The 15,892-nt window shown below is 38.2% G+C and overlaps 1 protein-coding gene across 3 annotated transcripts in view; it reads left to right on the top strand.

Moving 5' to 3' along the window:
- Positions 1 to 625: 625 nt before the first annotated feature.
- ZDHHC17 (zinc finger DHHC-type palmitoyltransferase 17) overlaps positions 626 to 15,892 on the top strand; it is a 125,539-nt gene continuing 110,272 nt past the window's right edge. Inside the window, exon 1 of one of the 3 annotated variants that reach the window (XM_059936557.1) lies at positions 626 to 810. In XM_059936557.1, the coding sequence (XP_059792540.1) occupies positions 718 to 810 (93 nt within the window). In that variant the 5' untranslated portion in view covers positions 626 to 717. Of the gene's footprint in view, positions 811 to 1,101; positions 1,233 to 15,892 lie in introns of those variants that run through there. The other 2 variants (XM_059936555.1, XM_059936556.1) reach the window with 2 other exon arrangements.

Below are 15,892 nucleotides of genomic sequence, written 5' to 3' on the forward strand. Positions count from 1 at the left end.
GGCAGGTTGCGATGATTTTTAACAGGCTTCTCCAGGAGGAAATCCCAAGCTCTATCCGTGTTTTACCGGGCGCCCCCCGGAGGCATAAATTGCGGGATGACCTTTTTGAAAGCGGAGGAAGGGGTGCGTCTTTCGTCTTCTGGAGCGATGCACATCTGGATTCAAGCCTGAGAGCCCAAAACCTAGTACCTGGAGCGAAGTGATGGTTCCACTCCGGGTCTCTGAGAAGGAGTCCCGGGGGTATCGTATCGGGACAGTGGGGTTTGCGGGCTTGGACGCCCCGACTGCCGGGGATCCCGAATCTCGGCTGCGCCTCTCCGGAGCCCTGCTTTCGTTCCCGTGCCGCCTCTTGGTTTCCCACGTTAACTACCCGGTTGCCCAGCAGCCGCCTCCCAAGGGTAGCCAGAGGCGTACAGCTGCCTGGGGCGCGGGCCCGCTCGCGAGTGGCAGCGCCCACGCCCAGAGCCTTCCGCCCGCCTGCCCCGGCGCAGTGCAGCAGAGCGCGCTCCCGCTCGGACCGGCCCGGCCCGGCACGCGCGCACGCGCGCAGGGACCAGTGCTCCCCGAGGGGGGAGGGGGCAGAGGGGGCGTCACGGGGGGAAGGGAAGGAGGAGGAGGAGGAGGCGGCCGCGTTGCCTCCGGCGGGGCTCGAGCTCGCCCTCGCGCTCGCCCTCCGCCTTGCCCGAACCCCGCGAGGGTGAAACGCTTTCTCCCGGCATGCAGCGGGAGGAGGGATTTAACACCAAGATGGCGGACGGCCCGGATGAGTACGATACCGAAGCGGGCTGCGTGCCCCTTCTCCATCCAGAGGTGAGAAACGGCGCCGAGCGCATTCCTAGCCCTGCGATCCTCCAACCTTTCTCCCCCGGGCTCGTAGGGGGCGGTGGCCTGCGTGTTCGGGGTAGTGGAACGCGCGGAAGTTGGGGAGGGCGGGGAGGCAAATCCAGGCCCGAGCGCGGCTGTGAGCGGATAACGGGGGAGGAGATAGCGGGGCGGGCCCGGCCGGGGCGGTCTCTGGGACGCCGTCCCTGGCTGTGCCTGGAGGACAGAGGTGGAGATGTTGAAGATTCTACTCTGTCGCCGCGCTGCTCGCGGGTGCATTGGCGGCGGGGGCCTGGTGCTGGTTTGGAACCGCACGATAAGCCCCTAGTCCTGCTCCAAGCCTCTCGGGGCGAGAAGGAAGCGCGTCTGGTTTTGATTTCTTCTCTTTTCCTTCGCCAGAGTGAATGACGGTATCTGTTCCTCCCATTTGGCTCACTGTGGGGGAGTGTAGGGGACGAACACAGTTTTTTGGCCAAAGTGATGTCCTTCCCGTGATGCCATAGGCAGCACCTCGGGGCCCCTTGTGTCTTTTATGTCCTTCTTTGAGCGTTTGTCCTTAAGCGATTAAAAAGAGAGGTCAAAACTTTTGGGAATAGACCCACGCTCACGTTAGCTTGTCACAGTACCGTGTTTTTTCGGGGGGGGGGCGGGAGCCAGAGGAGGACAGTGCAACACGTTTCCCATCACATGAGTATCTTCCCCTGTAAGTAAACAGTGACCCTCTCCAAGATCAGTAGCATTCTGTTAGTTTATAGCTGAGCTAGTGCTAGTTCAGGCCTGGAAGCAATTCTTGATGCATTCCGGTTTTTAATAATCCATAGTGCTGTGCGGAGGGCAGCAGCAAAGCTTCCTGAAGAACTCCTGTAGTTTTTATGAGCTTAAGGGATGAAGACTATCTTTGTGTTGTAGTAGGGTGAACAAACATGGAAGTCTCTACTTGGTTATCTTGCATTAGAATGATTCTGTTTATTTCTGGAGTTGGGATTATAGCATGCTTATATTACTTAGTATAATATAAATACAAGCACTTACCCATGTTATATGTTAATACTCATCACCTCATTCATCACTTTGACTTATCAAAAACAGTGGCACAGTTCCTTAGGAATATACCTGGGCCACTCTCAATGAAAAGGCTACTTTGGATTTCTGACAGAGTTCTACAGTAAAACTAAACATTTTTTTTTTTGACCAAAGTGGTAAAAAAAAATTCTCAGAATTGGCATCGGAGACATCTCTCTTTTAGTTCACACTTTAGGCCCTAAAAATATATCAAGAAATAGACAAAGTTTTCAGATGATGCATTGAAAATGTTGCTAAGGAATATTTCTATTCATCTACTCCTGTGAAAGTATTTTAAATACTTAAATAGTGATTCTATGTATTTTAACATAACTCTTCTCTCTTCATAAACCTTTGCTTTGTGAAATAGTTCATTGTTTGGTACTTTAGGAATAATTTCAACAGGCAACAAATCCATAAATTGCTTTGTATAATGTAATGGCCTGTAGGCTTGGAATTTAGAGACCAGTCTTCAAGTTGCCATTTAATAGACTATTACTAGAAAATCAACTTCCTCATCATTGGAAGTGGAAGTTGAAATAGATGATATGTACCATTCCTTTTTGCTTGACAAACACAAGGTCCACTTAGTTTAGGTGTTTTGAGTCTTAAGCTCATACCTACCAGGCCTAAGGTCTTTCTGCATTTTTCCTGTGGTTAGTTTTGCATTCACACCTGGTACAGACCTGGTATAGTTCTGCTGCTTCCTTGCTGTGCATTCTTGGGCAAGCTACTTCCCTGAGTTTTAGCTTCATGATTTATAATAATGGGATGAAATAATAATAACTAATAAGCTTAGGATTAAGTGAGATAATATATTCTTTTTTGTTGTTAAAGTAAGCGGTGTCTTCCTACTCCCTTGGAAAGAAACCTAGCAAACCTTTTTTGCTTTGGTGAGCAAATAAAATAATAGTACCTTTAAGTCGTTTTTGGAGAGAACATAGACTTTTGGTCAAACTTGGGTTCCAATTCTGGATTTGTAGTAATTAGCCAAGTAACCTGAGACAGGTTCTTAATCTCTTAAAGCCTCAGTTTGTTCATCAGAAAATGGAGATGCTGCCTAGTTCACTTGGCTTTAAGGGATTAGGTGAGACTCTTTGTTGAGGTTTAAGAACTGGCACATTGTAGGTGCTCAGTTAATGTTACTCCTTTCTGCACCAGAAGGAGGGCGGTGTTATACATTTATTTTGATTTTGATGACTGGTGTAGAAACTTGTGTGGGTTTTTTTTTTTTTTTTAAACATCTTTATTGGAGTATATTGCTTTACAATGGTGTGTTAGTTTCTGCTCTATAACAAAGTGAATCAGTTATACATATACATATGTTCCCATATCTCTTCCCTCTTGCATCTCCCTCCCTCCCACCCTCCCTATCCCATCCCTCTAGGTGGTCACAAAGCACCGAGCTGATCTCCCTATGCTATGCAGCTGCTTCCCACTAGCTATCTATTTTACGTTTGGTAGTGTATATATGTCCATGCCACTCTCTCACTTTGTCACAGCTTACACTTCCCCCTCCTCATATCCTCATGTCCATTCTCTAGTAGGTCTGTGTCTTTATTCCCATCTTACCACTAGGTTCTTCATGACCTTTTTTTTTTTCCTTAGATTCCATATATATGTGTTAGCATACTGTATATTTGTTTTTCTCTTTCTGACTTACTTCACTCTGTATGACAGACTCTAACTCTATCCACCTCACTACAAATAACTCAATTTCGTTTCTTTTTATGGCTGAGTAATATTCCATTGTATATATGTGCCACATCTTCTTTATCCATTCATCCGATGATGGACACTTAGGTTGCTTCCATGTCCTGGCTATTGTAAATAGAGCTGCAATGAACATTTTGGTACATGACTCTTTTTGAATTATGGTTTTCTCAGGGTATATGCCCAGTAGTGGGATTGCTGGGTCGTATGGTAGTTCTATTTTTAGTTTTTTGAGGAACCTCCATACTGTTCTCCATAGTGGCTGTATCAATTTACATTCCCACCAACAGTGCAAGAGGATTCCCTTTTCTCCACACCCTCTCCAGCATTTATTGTTTCTAGATTTTTTGATGATGGCCATTCTGACCGGTGTGAGATGATATCTCATTGTAGTTTTGATTTGCATTTCTCTAATGATAAATGATGTTGAACATTCTTTCATGTGTTTGTTGGCAATCTGTATATCTTCTTTGGAGAAATGTCTATTTAGGCCTTCTGCCCATTTTTGGATTGGGTTGTTTGTTTTTTTGTTATTGAGCTGCATGAGTTGCTTGTATATTTTGGAGATTAATCCTTTGTCAGTTGCTTCGTTTGCAAATATTTTCTCCCATTCTGAGGGTTGTCTTTTGGTCTTGTTTATGGTTTCCTTTGCTGTGCAAAAGCTTTTAAGTTTCATTAGGTCCCATTTGTTTCTTTTTGTTTTTATTTCCATTTCTCTAGGAGGTGGGTCAAAAAGGATCTTGCTGTGATTTATGTCATAGAGTGTTGTGCCTATGTTTTCCTCTAAGAGTTTTATAGTGCCCAGTCTTACATTTAGGTCTTTAATCCATTTTGAGTTTATTTTTGTGTATGGTGTTAGGGAGTGTTCTAATTTCATACTTTTACATGTAGCTGTCCAGTTTTCCCAGCACCACTTATTGAAGAGGCTGTCTTTTCTCCACTGTATATTCTTGCCTCCTTTATCAAAGATAAGGTGACCATATGTGCGTGGGTTTATCTCTGGGCTTTCTATCCTGTTCCATTGATCTATATTTCTGTTTTTGTGCCAGTACCATACTGTCTTGATTACTGTAACTTTGTAGTTTGTGTGGGTTTTAATTTAGTGGAATAGGATCTTGCAGGAACAAGTTTATTTTACTTTTTATGTTCAAATTTAACACTATGTCACAAAAATAGTTTCTCACTATTTGTTGAATAGGTGAATTATTTGTGGGATAAAGAAATTAGCTATCCTTAAATCTCCTGTTAGTATGCAGACTGCTCACTGTTAAAACCTTTCTTAGGGGATTATGTAATTAGATTAACAACGAACCCTTCTTTTTAGAGATATTTGCTATGAGAGAACCTTACTTTTCAATTAATTAAATAATCCATTCATTTAGTCAGTCACTTAAACATTTGTTTATCTTGAGACTTCAGTATATTTGTGGTAAATACAGTGAGAAACAGTATAGGATACTGGTTAAGAGCCAGGACTCTGGTGACAAATGGAGAATCTAGGTTCTGCCACTTACTATCATCATGGTCAAATTACATTTTACATTTTTGTGAAATTAGGATAATAGTACGTACCTCTTAGAGTCATTGTGAGTATTAACTAGAATAATGTTTGTAAAGCAGTCATCACAGACCTAGGCATGTAGACTGCCAAGCAAATGTAAAGAGCTCTGACATATAGTGAGTACTGATGCTGTTGACTTTGTTTTCTGATGAAATAAGATTGTTTTATTTTAACGGAAGAAATTAGAGGCTATTTGGAAAAAGATAAACTGATTATCAGGGGATTAGGGTGCTAATCCCAGCTCTTCCACTTTAGGCTAGTGGACATTTAAACTATACTTAGTTTCTTTGCTTTTAAGATAAAGAGGCTAGACTGGATGCTCTCTTCAGATTTCTTTAAACTCTAATGCTCTGTTGTATATTGTGATTTTTCAAGATTGATAGGCTTGAGCATCTATCTACTAGGTGCATAACACTGTACTAGGTTATATGGGTGAAAATAGAATAAATAGAATAGCTTATGCTCTCCAGAAGTTAATGATCCAGTTGGAAAGATATCAGAATACAAATAAGTGCTGAAATGAGAAGTGTAGGCTGTAAGTAGGTTCGGATTCCTGTTATCTAGAATGGTTAGAAGTAAAACTTCAGCAGAGATAAAGACCATATGTTGGTCTACAGATCCAGCTGGCTTGCTGTCACCAGCCTTCCGTTTCACTCACTAGTACGTCCTCAGTAAGCCTTCTCTGCTCTTTCATAGAGTGAGGCCACAATACTCCCTTCAGCCAGAGTATTATTATAAGGGCTCTCTGTCTCAGCAGGATCTGACTCAGAGCTTTGAACTGGATTGCCTAGATTACCTGGGGCTTTCATCTCTTGCTCACTTCCTTTTTTTCTCAATTTCAAACTTCTATTACTGCCTTTTCTCTAGTGTCTCATTTTTTTTTTTAATGGTAACTTTTTTGCTTCACATTAAATTTGTCCATATTCATGTCTCATTTTTTCTTTGTTTAGAATATTAATCTGAAGAACTACTACATCTCCTGTCTTTACAGATTTTACAAAATCTATTTTTTGAAACTTTTCTTTAGTGAAAGCGGTTTTGCCTTTTTCCATTACTAAATTTTTTTGCCCTATCATATAGCGATATACATGTGTACACATATATAAACTCATTTGTTTTCATAAAGTAGATAGAAAGATACTTTGAAAATTACTTTTCTTTTTCTGATAGATTGCGGGCACACTCTTTCCCTTCAAAACATGTCTTTCTGTCAGTCTTTAGGATCTGATGCCTTTTTTATTCAGCAAAAATGCTATAGGCCATATACTTGTAATTTAGATTTAAAAATACTATACCCTAAGCATAGTAATTACTGAGTCAATATATAAAAATGAAAATGCAACTAATTGGTGACCTCATAGATTGTGGCAAAGCCAAAGTTGAAAATTACTGACCTGTAGAACCAAAAAATTATATTTGATTGAGAGAAATGCCATTTTACTGTTTTGACCTCTTTGTTTTGTTTCGATCCCTATTTTTATTTAATTTGTGAGACCTATCCCAAAAGTATTTATTAAGAGGGGACTGTGGAGTGGGTAAATATAAGAGGATGTAGGTTAAAAGTGAGAGTGCTGGTGTTTGGCTGCTTGAGTTCAAATCCTAGTTTTGTACTTACTAGCTTTGTGACTCTGGGCAAGTTATTGAACTGTGTTCCAATTTTCCAGACTAAAATGGGAATATAATAGCTCCTACCTCATGAAGCTGTCGTGAAGATGAAATGAGAGAATGTATATAAAGTTCTATGTCTGGCACTTAGTAACACAATACATGTTAGCTATTAATGTTATGATTAGTTATTAAGATCTCAAGCAATAGTAGTATACATATATTAGATATTGAGGCAACTGTCTAGGTAGCTAAGATAACGAAAATTGGTTGTCTGGGGTTTGAGGAGAGGACAGGCAGAGTACTCTTTATTATAAGCCTTTTTTGCACTGTTTAATTTTCTTAAAGATGTGTGCTTTGATATGAGGAGTGTTTATTGAGTATCTAAGTATGGTCTTGATGCTTTGATAGGCCATAGAATAATGAGGAATACAGAATAAGGCATTTTAAAATAACAAAAGATGAATTGGAGGCCTTCAGATCCCTCAGGATAGATGAACGTGAGTGTGTGCATGTGTGTGTATTTTGTTAAAAATTTTAAATGCATTGTGGACCTCCTTTCCTCTAGAGAGTATCCTAAGGGTGTGTTAGGGTAGTTAGGGTTGGTTAGTCATTTAAAGTGTCTTGATGTAGTGTGCTTTTAACAGAACTCCCAACAGCCACATAATCCAGAAAGATGTTATTTCAATATCAGGGTTATGTGAAATTCTCTTTCAAAACATCATCTATTTCTAATATTATTTTATGATTAGATTCTATTACAGATAGGTAATTCAAGAATAAAATATCAAATAGTTTAAGCTTTGGAATTTAAAAAGTTGATTCAAGGCAATATTATATTTATAAAATATGCAAGTAAAATTCTCACCCAGTGCAATAATTATCCATTTGTAGGATGATATCTTCTGTTAAATTCTCCTTAAAATAGAGCTACAGGTAGCTAATTTGAAAGTAGAGTGAAACTTGAGCCTTCTTTAAATGAGATATTATGAAGAACTTAACTTCCTGAGTTATAGAGGGTTAACAGAATATTTTTCATTTTTGTCTCAATTAGTGTTGAAAATTTACCAAATGAATTACTCTACTTTCTAGGATTAATACATACTAAATATGATAGAATCTTTCTTTGATAAATCAGAATATTATAGTGTCCTAGGCTCATCTTTCTGATTACTGATAATTATTGTTGAGGAGATGGAAGTGATAGGGCTAAATGTACCTGAAGGGGTTTCTTTGTATATATGTCAGATAACTTGTGTTTTTTATCAGTTGTTTTATACTAGGAAAAATCAAGTGAAAAATACTGTTAATTACTGATTGAGATGTTACTGTACCCTCATTCAGTTTTTTAAAATGTATGTGTGTGTGTATTATGAATATCTGTTAATTTATGAAGGATTTAATGAAGGATGAACAAAACTGGTGACCAAAACTATCTCCATTCTCATTAAAATAAATGAACAAATGAACGAATGAACAAACCCTTTTGTGAGCTGAAGAAGTTGCTTGTCGTGTTAGTTAGAATTCTTGGATTGCAGATGTCACCAACCTTTTAAAAATCTACTTGGGCAAAAAAGGGAATTTACTGGTCCACATAACCCAAACTCAGGATGGCAGGGGTGCAGTTGGGCTCAAGGATAATTGGAACCTGAGCTGAGAATGTCACCAAGACAGTCTTCTCTCTCTCCTCATCTCTGCCTTTCAGCTTCATTTTCTCCTAATGCAGAGCAACTTCTTTATTATGTGTAGTGGGGACATGGATGCCAGCGTTGATCTCTCAAATCTCAGCTAACCATTAGAGAGGGACTGCATGTCTTTCCTTATTCCACATTGGAAAGTGGCAGTGTGTCCACTCATATGACCACAGGAGAGGGTCTGAACTTTGCCAAGCTATCTTGCTGGGAGTTGGAGGAGGAACAGTTTCCTTAAAGCAGGAATGCTAGCAGGGAAACTGTTTCTGTCCTCTGTACTCTTAGTGTGAAGAACTGTTTGTTTGCTTTGTTCCAGTCTTCTAGTTTTTTACGTACTTAGAGATGCTGTAATTACACTGCACTCATTGTTAACAGTAAATGTTCTAGTTGAGCTACTGAATAGCATGCTGCATGAATAATCTAGACCAAGGTTGGGAAACTTTCTCTGTAAAGGCCAGATAGTAAGAATTTTCAAGTTTGTGGGCCATGTAGTCTCTGTAGCAACTACTCAGCTCTGTGGTGGTTGTATGAAAGCAGCTGTAGACAATATGGAAACGAATGGGTGTGCTGTGTTTCAATAAAACTTTATATATAAAATCAGGTGCTGGGCTAGATTTGAACTGTGGACTCTATTTGCCAGCCCCTGATCTAGATAATACATAGGAACTCCAAGAAATTTATGTTAAACTATATGATATTTCAGTGCATTAAATCCCATTAACCACTGGTGTGCAATAACTTCATCAGAACTAGATTTGCTTGGTAGATGGGTTGGGTAAAGTAAAAATGTATATGTGTGTGTGTGTGTGTGTGTGTGTGTGTGTGTGTGTATTAGAACCTTATGGAGAACTTTATTAGAATACACATATTTCCATATACACCTCTCACAGTTTCTAATTTAGTATTTGGGTTTGTGGTATGTACGTTTTGAAAAACTTTCAGAGGTGATTCTGATAATCCCATACTTTATCCTCCCCTCTCTGATATGCACTTGATGTGTGGGAAAAGTTTTATTACTTTTTTTTTTTACACAAGGTGGAGGAAAGTATCTAATTTTTCATTTATGGAATGAGGCATTGTATTGTGTGCTTTTCATGTTATCTTCTCAATCTGATGGATAATCACAATGGTAATTGCTAACAGTTACCAAATTATAACTGAACTAGCCACGGTCCTAAACAGTTTTGCTTATATATTCATTCGTTTAATTCTCACACCTTTTTTAATACCTCTTTTACAAATGAGAGGATTGAGGCATAGAGAGGGTAAGTAACTTGCTGGTAAGTGGCAGAACTGAATTAGAATCCAGGTTCAAACTGCTGGAATCCAGTTGCCCATTTTGTATTGTGATAGTGATGATACAGAGTTGATTGAATAGTTAGCTGTGATGACAAAAGTCCTCATTTATTTGAAAAACTATTTTTAATAGACTAGTTTTTAGAGTAGTTTGAGGTTCACAGCAACATTGAGCAGAAAGTACAGAGAATTCCCATGTACCCTGTGTCAACAACTTGCCCTGGAGGTGACACATTTGTTACAGTTGATGAACCTGTGTTGACACATCATTATCACCCAAAGTCTGTACTTTACCTTAGGGTTCACTTTTGGGTTTTAATATGGGTTTTGACAAATGTATAATGACATGTATCCACTATTACAGTATCATACAGAATAGTTTCACTACCCTAAAAATCCTTTGTGTTCCGCCTACTCATCCCTCCCTCTCTGCTAACTCTGGCAACCACTGATCTTTTTGCGGTCTCCATAGTTTTCCCTTTACCATAATGTCATGCACAGTTGATCCTTGAACAACGCATGTTTGAACTGTGTGGATCCACTTATGCATGGATTTTTTTCAGTAGTAATTACTACAGTACTATGTGCATCTTACAATCAACAGCATCTTTGATTCTGAGGAATCCTCCCTCTACATAAAGTTTAGAACGGCACTTGACACATAGAGTTAGCTATCATCTGTTTTATAATCTTTCCTTTCTTTCTGCCGTTCAAGACTATGAGAGAGAATTGTAACAGATTGTTAAATCTGTTTTTACCTTGGAGATTTTATCTCCTTTCACTGTAATTATAAATACTCATTAATCTTCATTCATAATTCTGTAACTATAATCATGAATAAACTGTAGACATTATTTTCTAAGGAAATTTTGCTTTCTGATAGAACACTTGATATAAATATCCAGATCTTACAGCTGTTTATGTAAGAAGTTAGTTAACTTGATTTCATAACTTCCCATTATTTAAACTGGTTTTTTCCTTGTTTGTCTCCTTTTTCCTGTGGGTAATTGTATGTTACTAAGTTCAAAAAAAGGCCACACTTGGGGAAAAAAATTGACAAACTAGAATCTAGCAGACCAAATAAAAACGTAAACTTTCTGAAATATCCTAACATGGGATTTATTTTGTATTGTTGAACAGTATATGAATTTTCAAGGTATCAGAAATTTAAATTCCAGCATGGGCTTTTGGCTTTTAAAAGAAAGCAGCACAGGATTATTGTCAAAAAAAATTTAAATAGTACAGAAGGCTATATAGAAGATAAAAGCATATATAAATGTATATTTCATATACATGCTTATATACATTTATTTCCTTGTTTTTGTTACATAAATGGTATCATACAATGTTATAAAATTTACATTTTTTCTGCATACACTTTGGCCACAGTTTCATCTTAGCGTATGATGATCTTTCCCATTCTTTGTAATGTCTAGACCTGCCTTGTCCAATATGGTAGCCACCAATGACATGTGGCTATTTAAATTTAAATTGATTAAAATGAATAAAATAAAAAATTGAGCTTTTCAGTCATATTAGTCACATTTTAAGTATTTATTAGCCATGTGTGGCTCGTGACTACTGTTTTAGACAGCACAGAAATATAGAATATATCAGTAATTGCAGAAAGTTTTGTGGGACAACACCGGTCTGGACAGTTTTTTAAAAATTTATGTCTTTCAAAAATATTTTTTACTACATAACTATTTTTATTGAGGCATATTGTATTTATAAGTTGCACATATTTTAAATGTTTAAGTTGATGACTTTCTTTGAATTAAAATCTTTTATATGGAGATAATTGTAGATTCACATGTAGTTGTAAGAAAGAATGCAGAGAGATCCTGTGTACCCTTTACCCAGATTTTCCCAATGGTAACACCTTGCAAAATTATAATACCACATCTAGGAGATTGATATTAAATCAGTGAAGGTACAGAATATTTCTGTCACCACAAAGATCTTTCATATTGCCTTTGTATACCCATACCAATCTATTCTCCCATTTGTATAATTTTGTAATTTTAAGAATGTTATTTAACTGGAATCATGTTGTGTGTATCCCTGTGAGACTGGCTTTTTTCATTCAGCATAATACTTTGGAGATTCATCCAGGTTTTAGCATATATCAGTAGTTCATTCCTTTTTATTACTGGGTAGTATGTTGGATGTACCACAGTTTATTTAACTATTTACCCATTGATGGACATCTGTGTTGTTTCCGATTCTTGGTTATTATAAATAAAGCTGCTTTAAATATTTGTGTAAAGGTCTTTGTGTAAACATAAGTTTTCGTTTCTCTAGGATAAATGCCCAGGAGTGCAATTACTGGGTCATATGATAGTTGTGTGTTAATATTTTTAAGAAACTGTCAAGCTGTTTTCTGGAGTGGCTGTACATTTTACATTACAACCAGCGGTATATGAGTAATCTGATCTCTCTGCATCTCTTTAGCCCATTTTAATAGGTATGTGATGATAAGTCATTGTGTTATTAATTTACATTTCCCTAATGGCTAATGATGCTGACTTTGTTTTCATGTGTTTATTTGCCATCTATATATCCTCCTGGGTTAAATGTCTCTTTGTGTCTGTATTAGTTTGCCAGGGCTGCCATAACAAAATACCACATATGGAGTGGCTTAGATAATGGAAATTTATTTTCTCACAGTTCTGGAGGCTAGGAATCCAAGAACAACGTGTTGGCAGGTTTGGTGTCTTTTGAGGTCTTACTCTGCTTAACAGATGGCATTTCTCTTGCTGTGTCCTCAACATGGTTTTTCCTTTGTGTATATGCATCTCTGGTGTCTGTGTGTCCAAATTTTCTTTTCCTCTAAGGACACCAGTCACACTGGATTAGGGCCCATCCTGATGACTTCCTTTTAACTTGATTCCCTCTGTAAAGGGCCTCGCTCCAAATACATTCACATTCTGAGGTACTAGAAGTTAGGGCTTCAACAGATGGATTTGGGGGGACACAACTCAGCCCATAACAGTATCTTTTGCCAATTAAAAAAAAATTGTTTATTTTACTGTTGAGTTTTGAGAAGTTTGTGTTTTCATTTTTGTTTTTAATACCCTAGACACTAATCTTTTGTTGTGGGTTGCAAATATTTTCTCCCAGTCTGTAGCTTGTCTGTTCATCCTCATAACAGGGTCTGTCTCAGAGCATAAATTTAAATTTTGATGAATTTCAGTTTATAAATTTTTTCTTTTATGGATTGTGCTTTTTATGTCAAGTTTAAGATCTCTTTGCCTAGCTGTAGATCCAAGAGTTTTTTGCCTTTTTCTTTTTTAAACAGTTTATGGTTTTACATATAACATTTAAGTTCAGGATCAATTTTGAATTACTTTTTGTATAAATTGTGAGAATTAGGTTGAGCTTCATTTTTTCTCCCCCTATAAATGTCCAACTACTCCAGCACTACTTGTTGAAAAGCTTATCGTTCCTCCATTGAATTGCTTTTACATTGTTGTCAAAGATCAGGTGAGCATGTTTGTATGTTTTTATTTCTGGATTCTGTCTTCTGTTTCATTGATCTATGTGTCTATCTCTCAGCCAGTATGACACAATCTTGATTGTTGAAGCTATATAATAGGTCTTGAAATTGAGTAGACTCCTTCTTCCTACAATTCTTTTTTTTTTAAATTATTTTGCCTGTTTTAGTTGCTTTTGCATATAAATTTTATTTATTTATTTTTAGTGTTTATTAAAAAAATTTTTTTTATTGGAGTATAATTGCTTTACAATGTTGTGTTAGTTTTTGCTGTACAATAAAGTGAATCAGCTGTATGTATACATATATCCTCTCCCTCTTGGACCTCCCTCCCACCCCCCACCCCACCCATCTAGGTCGTCAGAGAGCGCTGAGCTGAGCTTCCTGTGCTTTATAGCATGTTCCCACTAGCTATCTGTTTTATGCATGGTAGTGTATATATGTCAGTCCTAATCTCCCAATTCGTCCCACCCTCCCTTTCCTCCCCATGTCCACATGTCTGTTCTCTACATCTGTGTCTCTATTCCTGCCCTGCAAATAGGTTCATCTGTACCATTTTTCTAGAGTCCACATATATGTGTTAATATATGATATTTGTTTTTCTCTTTCTGGCTTACTTCATTCTGTATGACAAACTCTAGGTCCATCCACATCTCTACAAATGACCCAATTTAATTTCTTTTTATGGTTGAGTAATATTCTGTTGTATATATGTACCACATCTTCTTTATCCATTCATCTGTCGTTGGACATTTAGGTTGTTTTCATGTCCTGGCTATTGTAAATAGTGCTGCAGTGAACATTGGGGTACATATGACCTTTTGAGTTATGGTTTTCTCAAGGTATATGCCCAGGAGTGGGATTGCTGGGTCACATGGTAGTTCTCTTTTTAGTTTTTTAAGGAACCTCCATACTGTTCTCCATAGTGGCTATATCAGTTTACATTCCCACCAACAGTACAAGAAGGTTCTCTTTTCTCCACACCCTCACCAGCATTTATTGTTTGTAGATCTTATGATGATGGCCCTTCTGACTGGTGTGAGGTGATACCTCATGGTAGTTTTGATTTCCATTTCTCTAATAATTAGTGATGTTAAGCATCCTTTTATGAGCCCCTTGGCCATTTGTCTGTCCTCCTTGGAGAGATGTCTGTTTAGGTCTTCCACCCATTTTTTTTTAAAATAAATTTATTTATTTAATTTATTTATTTTTGGCTGCATTGCGTCTTTGTTGCTGTGCGCGGGCTTTCTCTAGTTATGGTGAGTGGGGGCTACTCTCCGTTGCTGTGTGCGGGCTTCTCATTGCGATGGCTTCTCTTGTTGCGGAGCTCGGGCTCTAGGCGCACAGGCTTCAGTAGTTGTGGCAAACAGGCTCAGTAGTTGTGGCTCGCAGGCTCTACAGCGCAGGCTCAGTAGTTGTGGCACATGGGCTTAGTTGCTCTGCAGCATGTGGGATCTTCCCAGACCAGGGCTTGAACCTGTGTCCCCTGCATTGGCAGGTGTATTCTTAACCACTGTGCCACCAGGGAAGCCCCGCCCGTTTTTTTGATTGGGTTGTTTTTTTTGATATTGAGCTCCATGAGCTGTTTGTATATTTTGGAGATTAATCCTTTGTCCGTTGCTTCGTTTGCAAATATTTTCTCCCATTCTGGGGGCTGTCTTTTCATCTTGTTTATGGTTTCCTTTGCTGTGCAAAAGCTTTTACGTTTCATTAGGTCCCATTTGTTTATTTTTGTTTTTATTTTCATTACTCTAGGAGGTGGGTCAAAAAAGATCTTGCTGTGGTTTATGTCAGAGAGTGTTTTTCCTATGTCTTCTTCTAAGAGTTTTATAGTATCCGTTCTTACGTTTAGGTCTTTAATCCATTTTGAGTTTATTTGTGTGTATGGTGTTAGGGAGTGTTCTAATTTCATTCTTTCACATGTAGCTGTCCAGTTTTCCCAGCACCACTTATTGAAGAGGCTGTCTTTTCTTCATTGTATGTTCTTGCCTCCTTTGTCATAAATTAGGTGACCATGTGTACGTGGGTTTATCTCTGGGCTTTCTATTCTGTACTATTGATCTATATTGCTGTTGTTGTGCCAGTACCATACTGTCTTGATTATTGTAGCTTTCTAGTATAGTTTGAAGTCAGGGAGCCTGATTCCTCCAGCTCCGTTTTTCTTTCTCAAGATTGCTTTGGCTATTCAGGGTCTTTTGTGTTTCCATACAAATTGTAAAATTTTTTGTTCTAATTCTGTGAAGAATGCAATTGGTGCTTTGATAGGGATTGCATTGACTCTGTAGATTGCTTTGGATAGTATAGTCATTTTCACAATATTGATTCTTCCAATCCAAGAACATGGTATATCTCTCCATCTCTTTGTGTCATCTGATTTCTTTCATCAGTGTTTTATAGTTTTCGGAGTACAGGTCTTTTGCCTCCTTAGGTAGGCTTATTCTAGGTATTTTACTCTTTTTGTTGCAGTGGTAAAGGGGATTGTTTCTTTAATTTCTCTTCCTGATCTTTCATTGTTAGTGTATAGGAATGTAGGAGATTTCTGTGCATTAATTTTTTATCCTGTAACTTTACCAAATTCATTGATTAGCTCTAGTAGTTTTCTGGTGGCATCTTTAGGATATTCTGTGTATAGTATCATGTCATCTG

This window comes from Balaenoptera ricei, chromosome 10 (assembly GCF_028023285.1).
Source record: "Balaenoptera ricei isolate mBalRic1 chromosome 10, mBalRic1.hap2, whole genome shotgun sequence".
In the NCBI taxonomy this organism is placed as follows: Eukaryota; Metazoa; Chordata; class Mammalia; order Artiodactyla; family Balaenopteridae; genus Balaenoptera; species Balaenoptera ricei.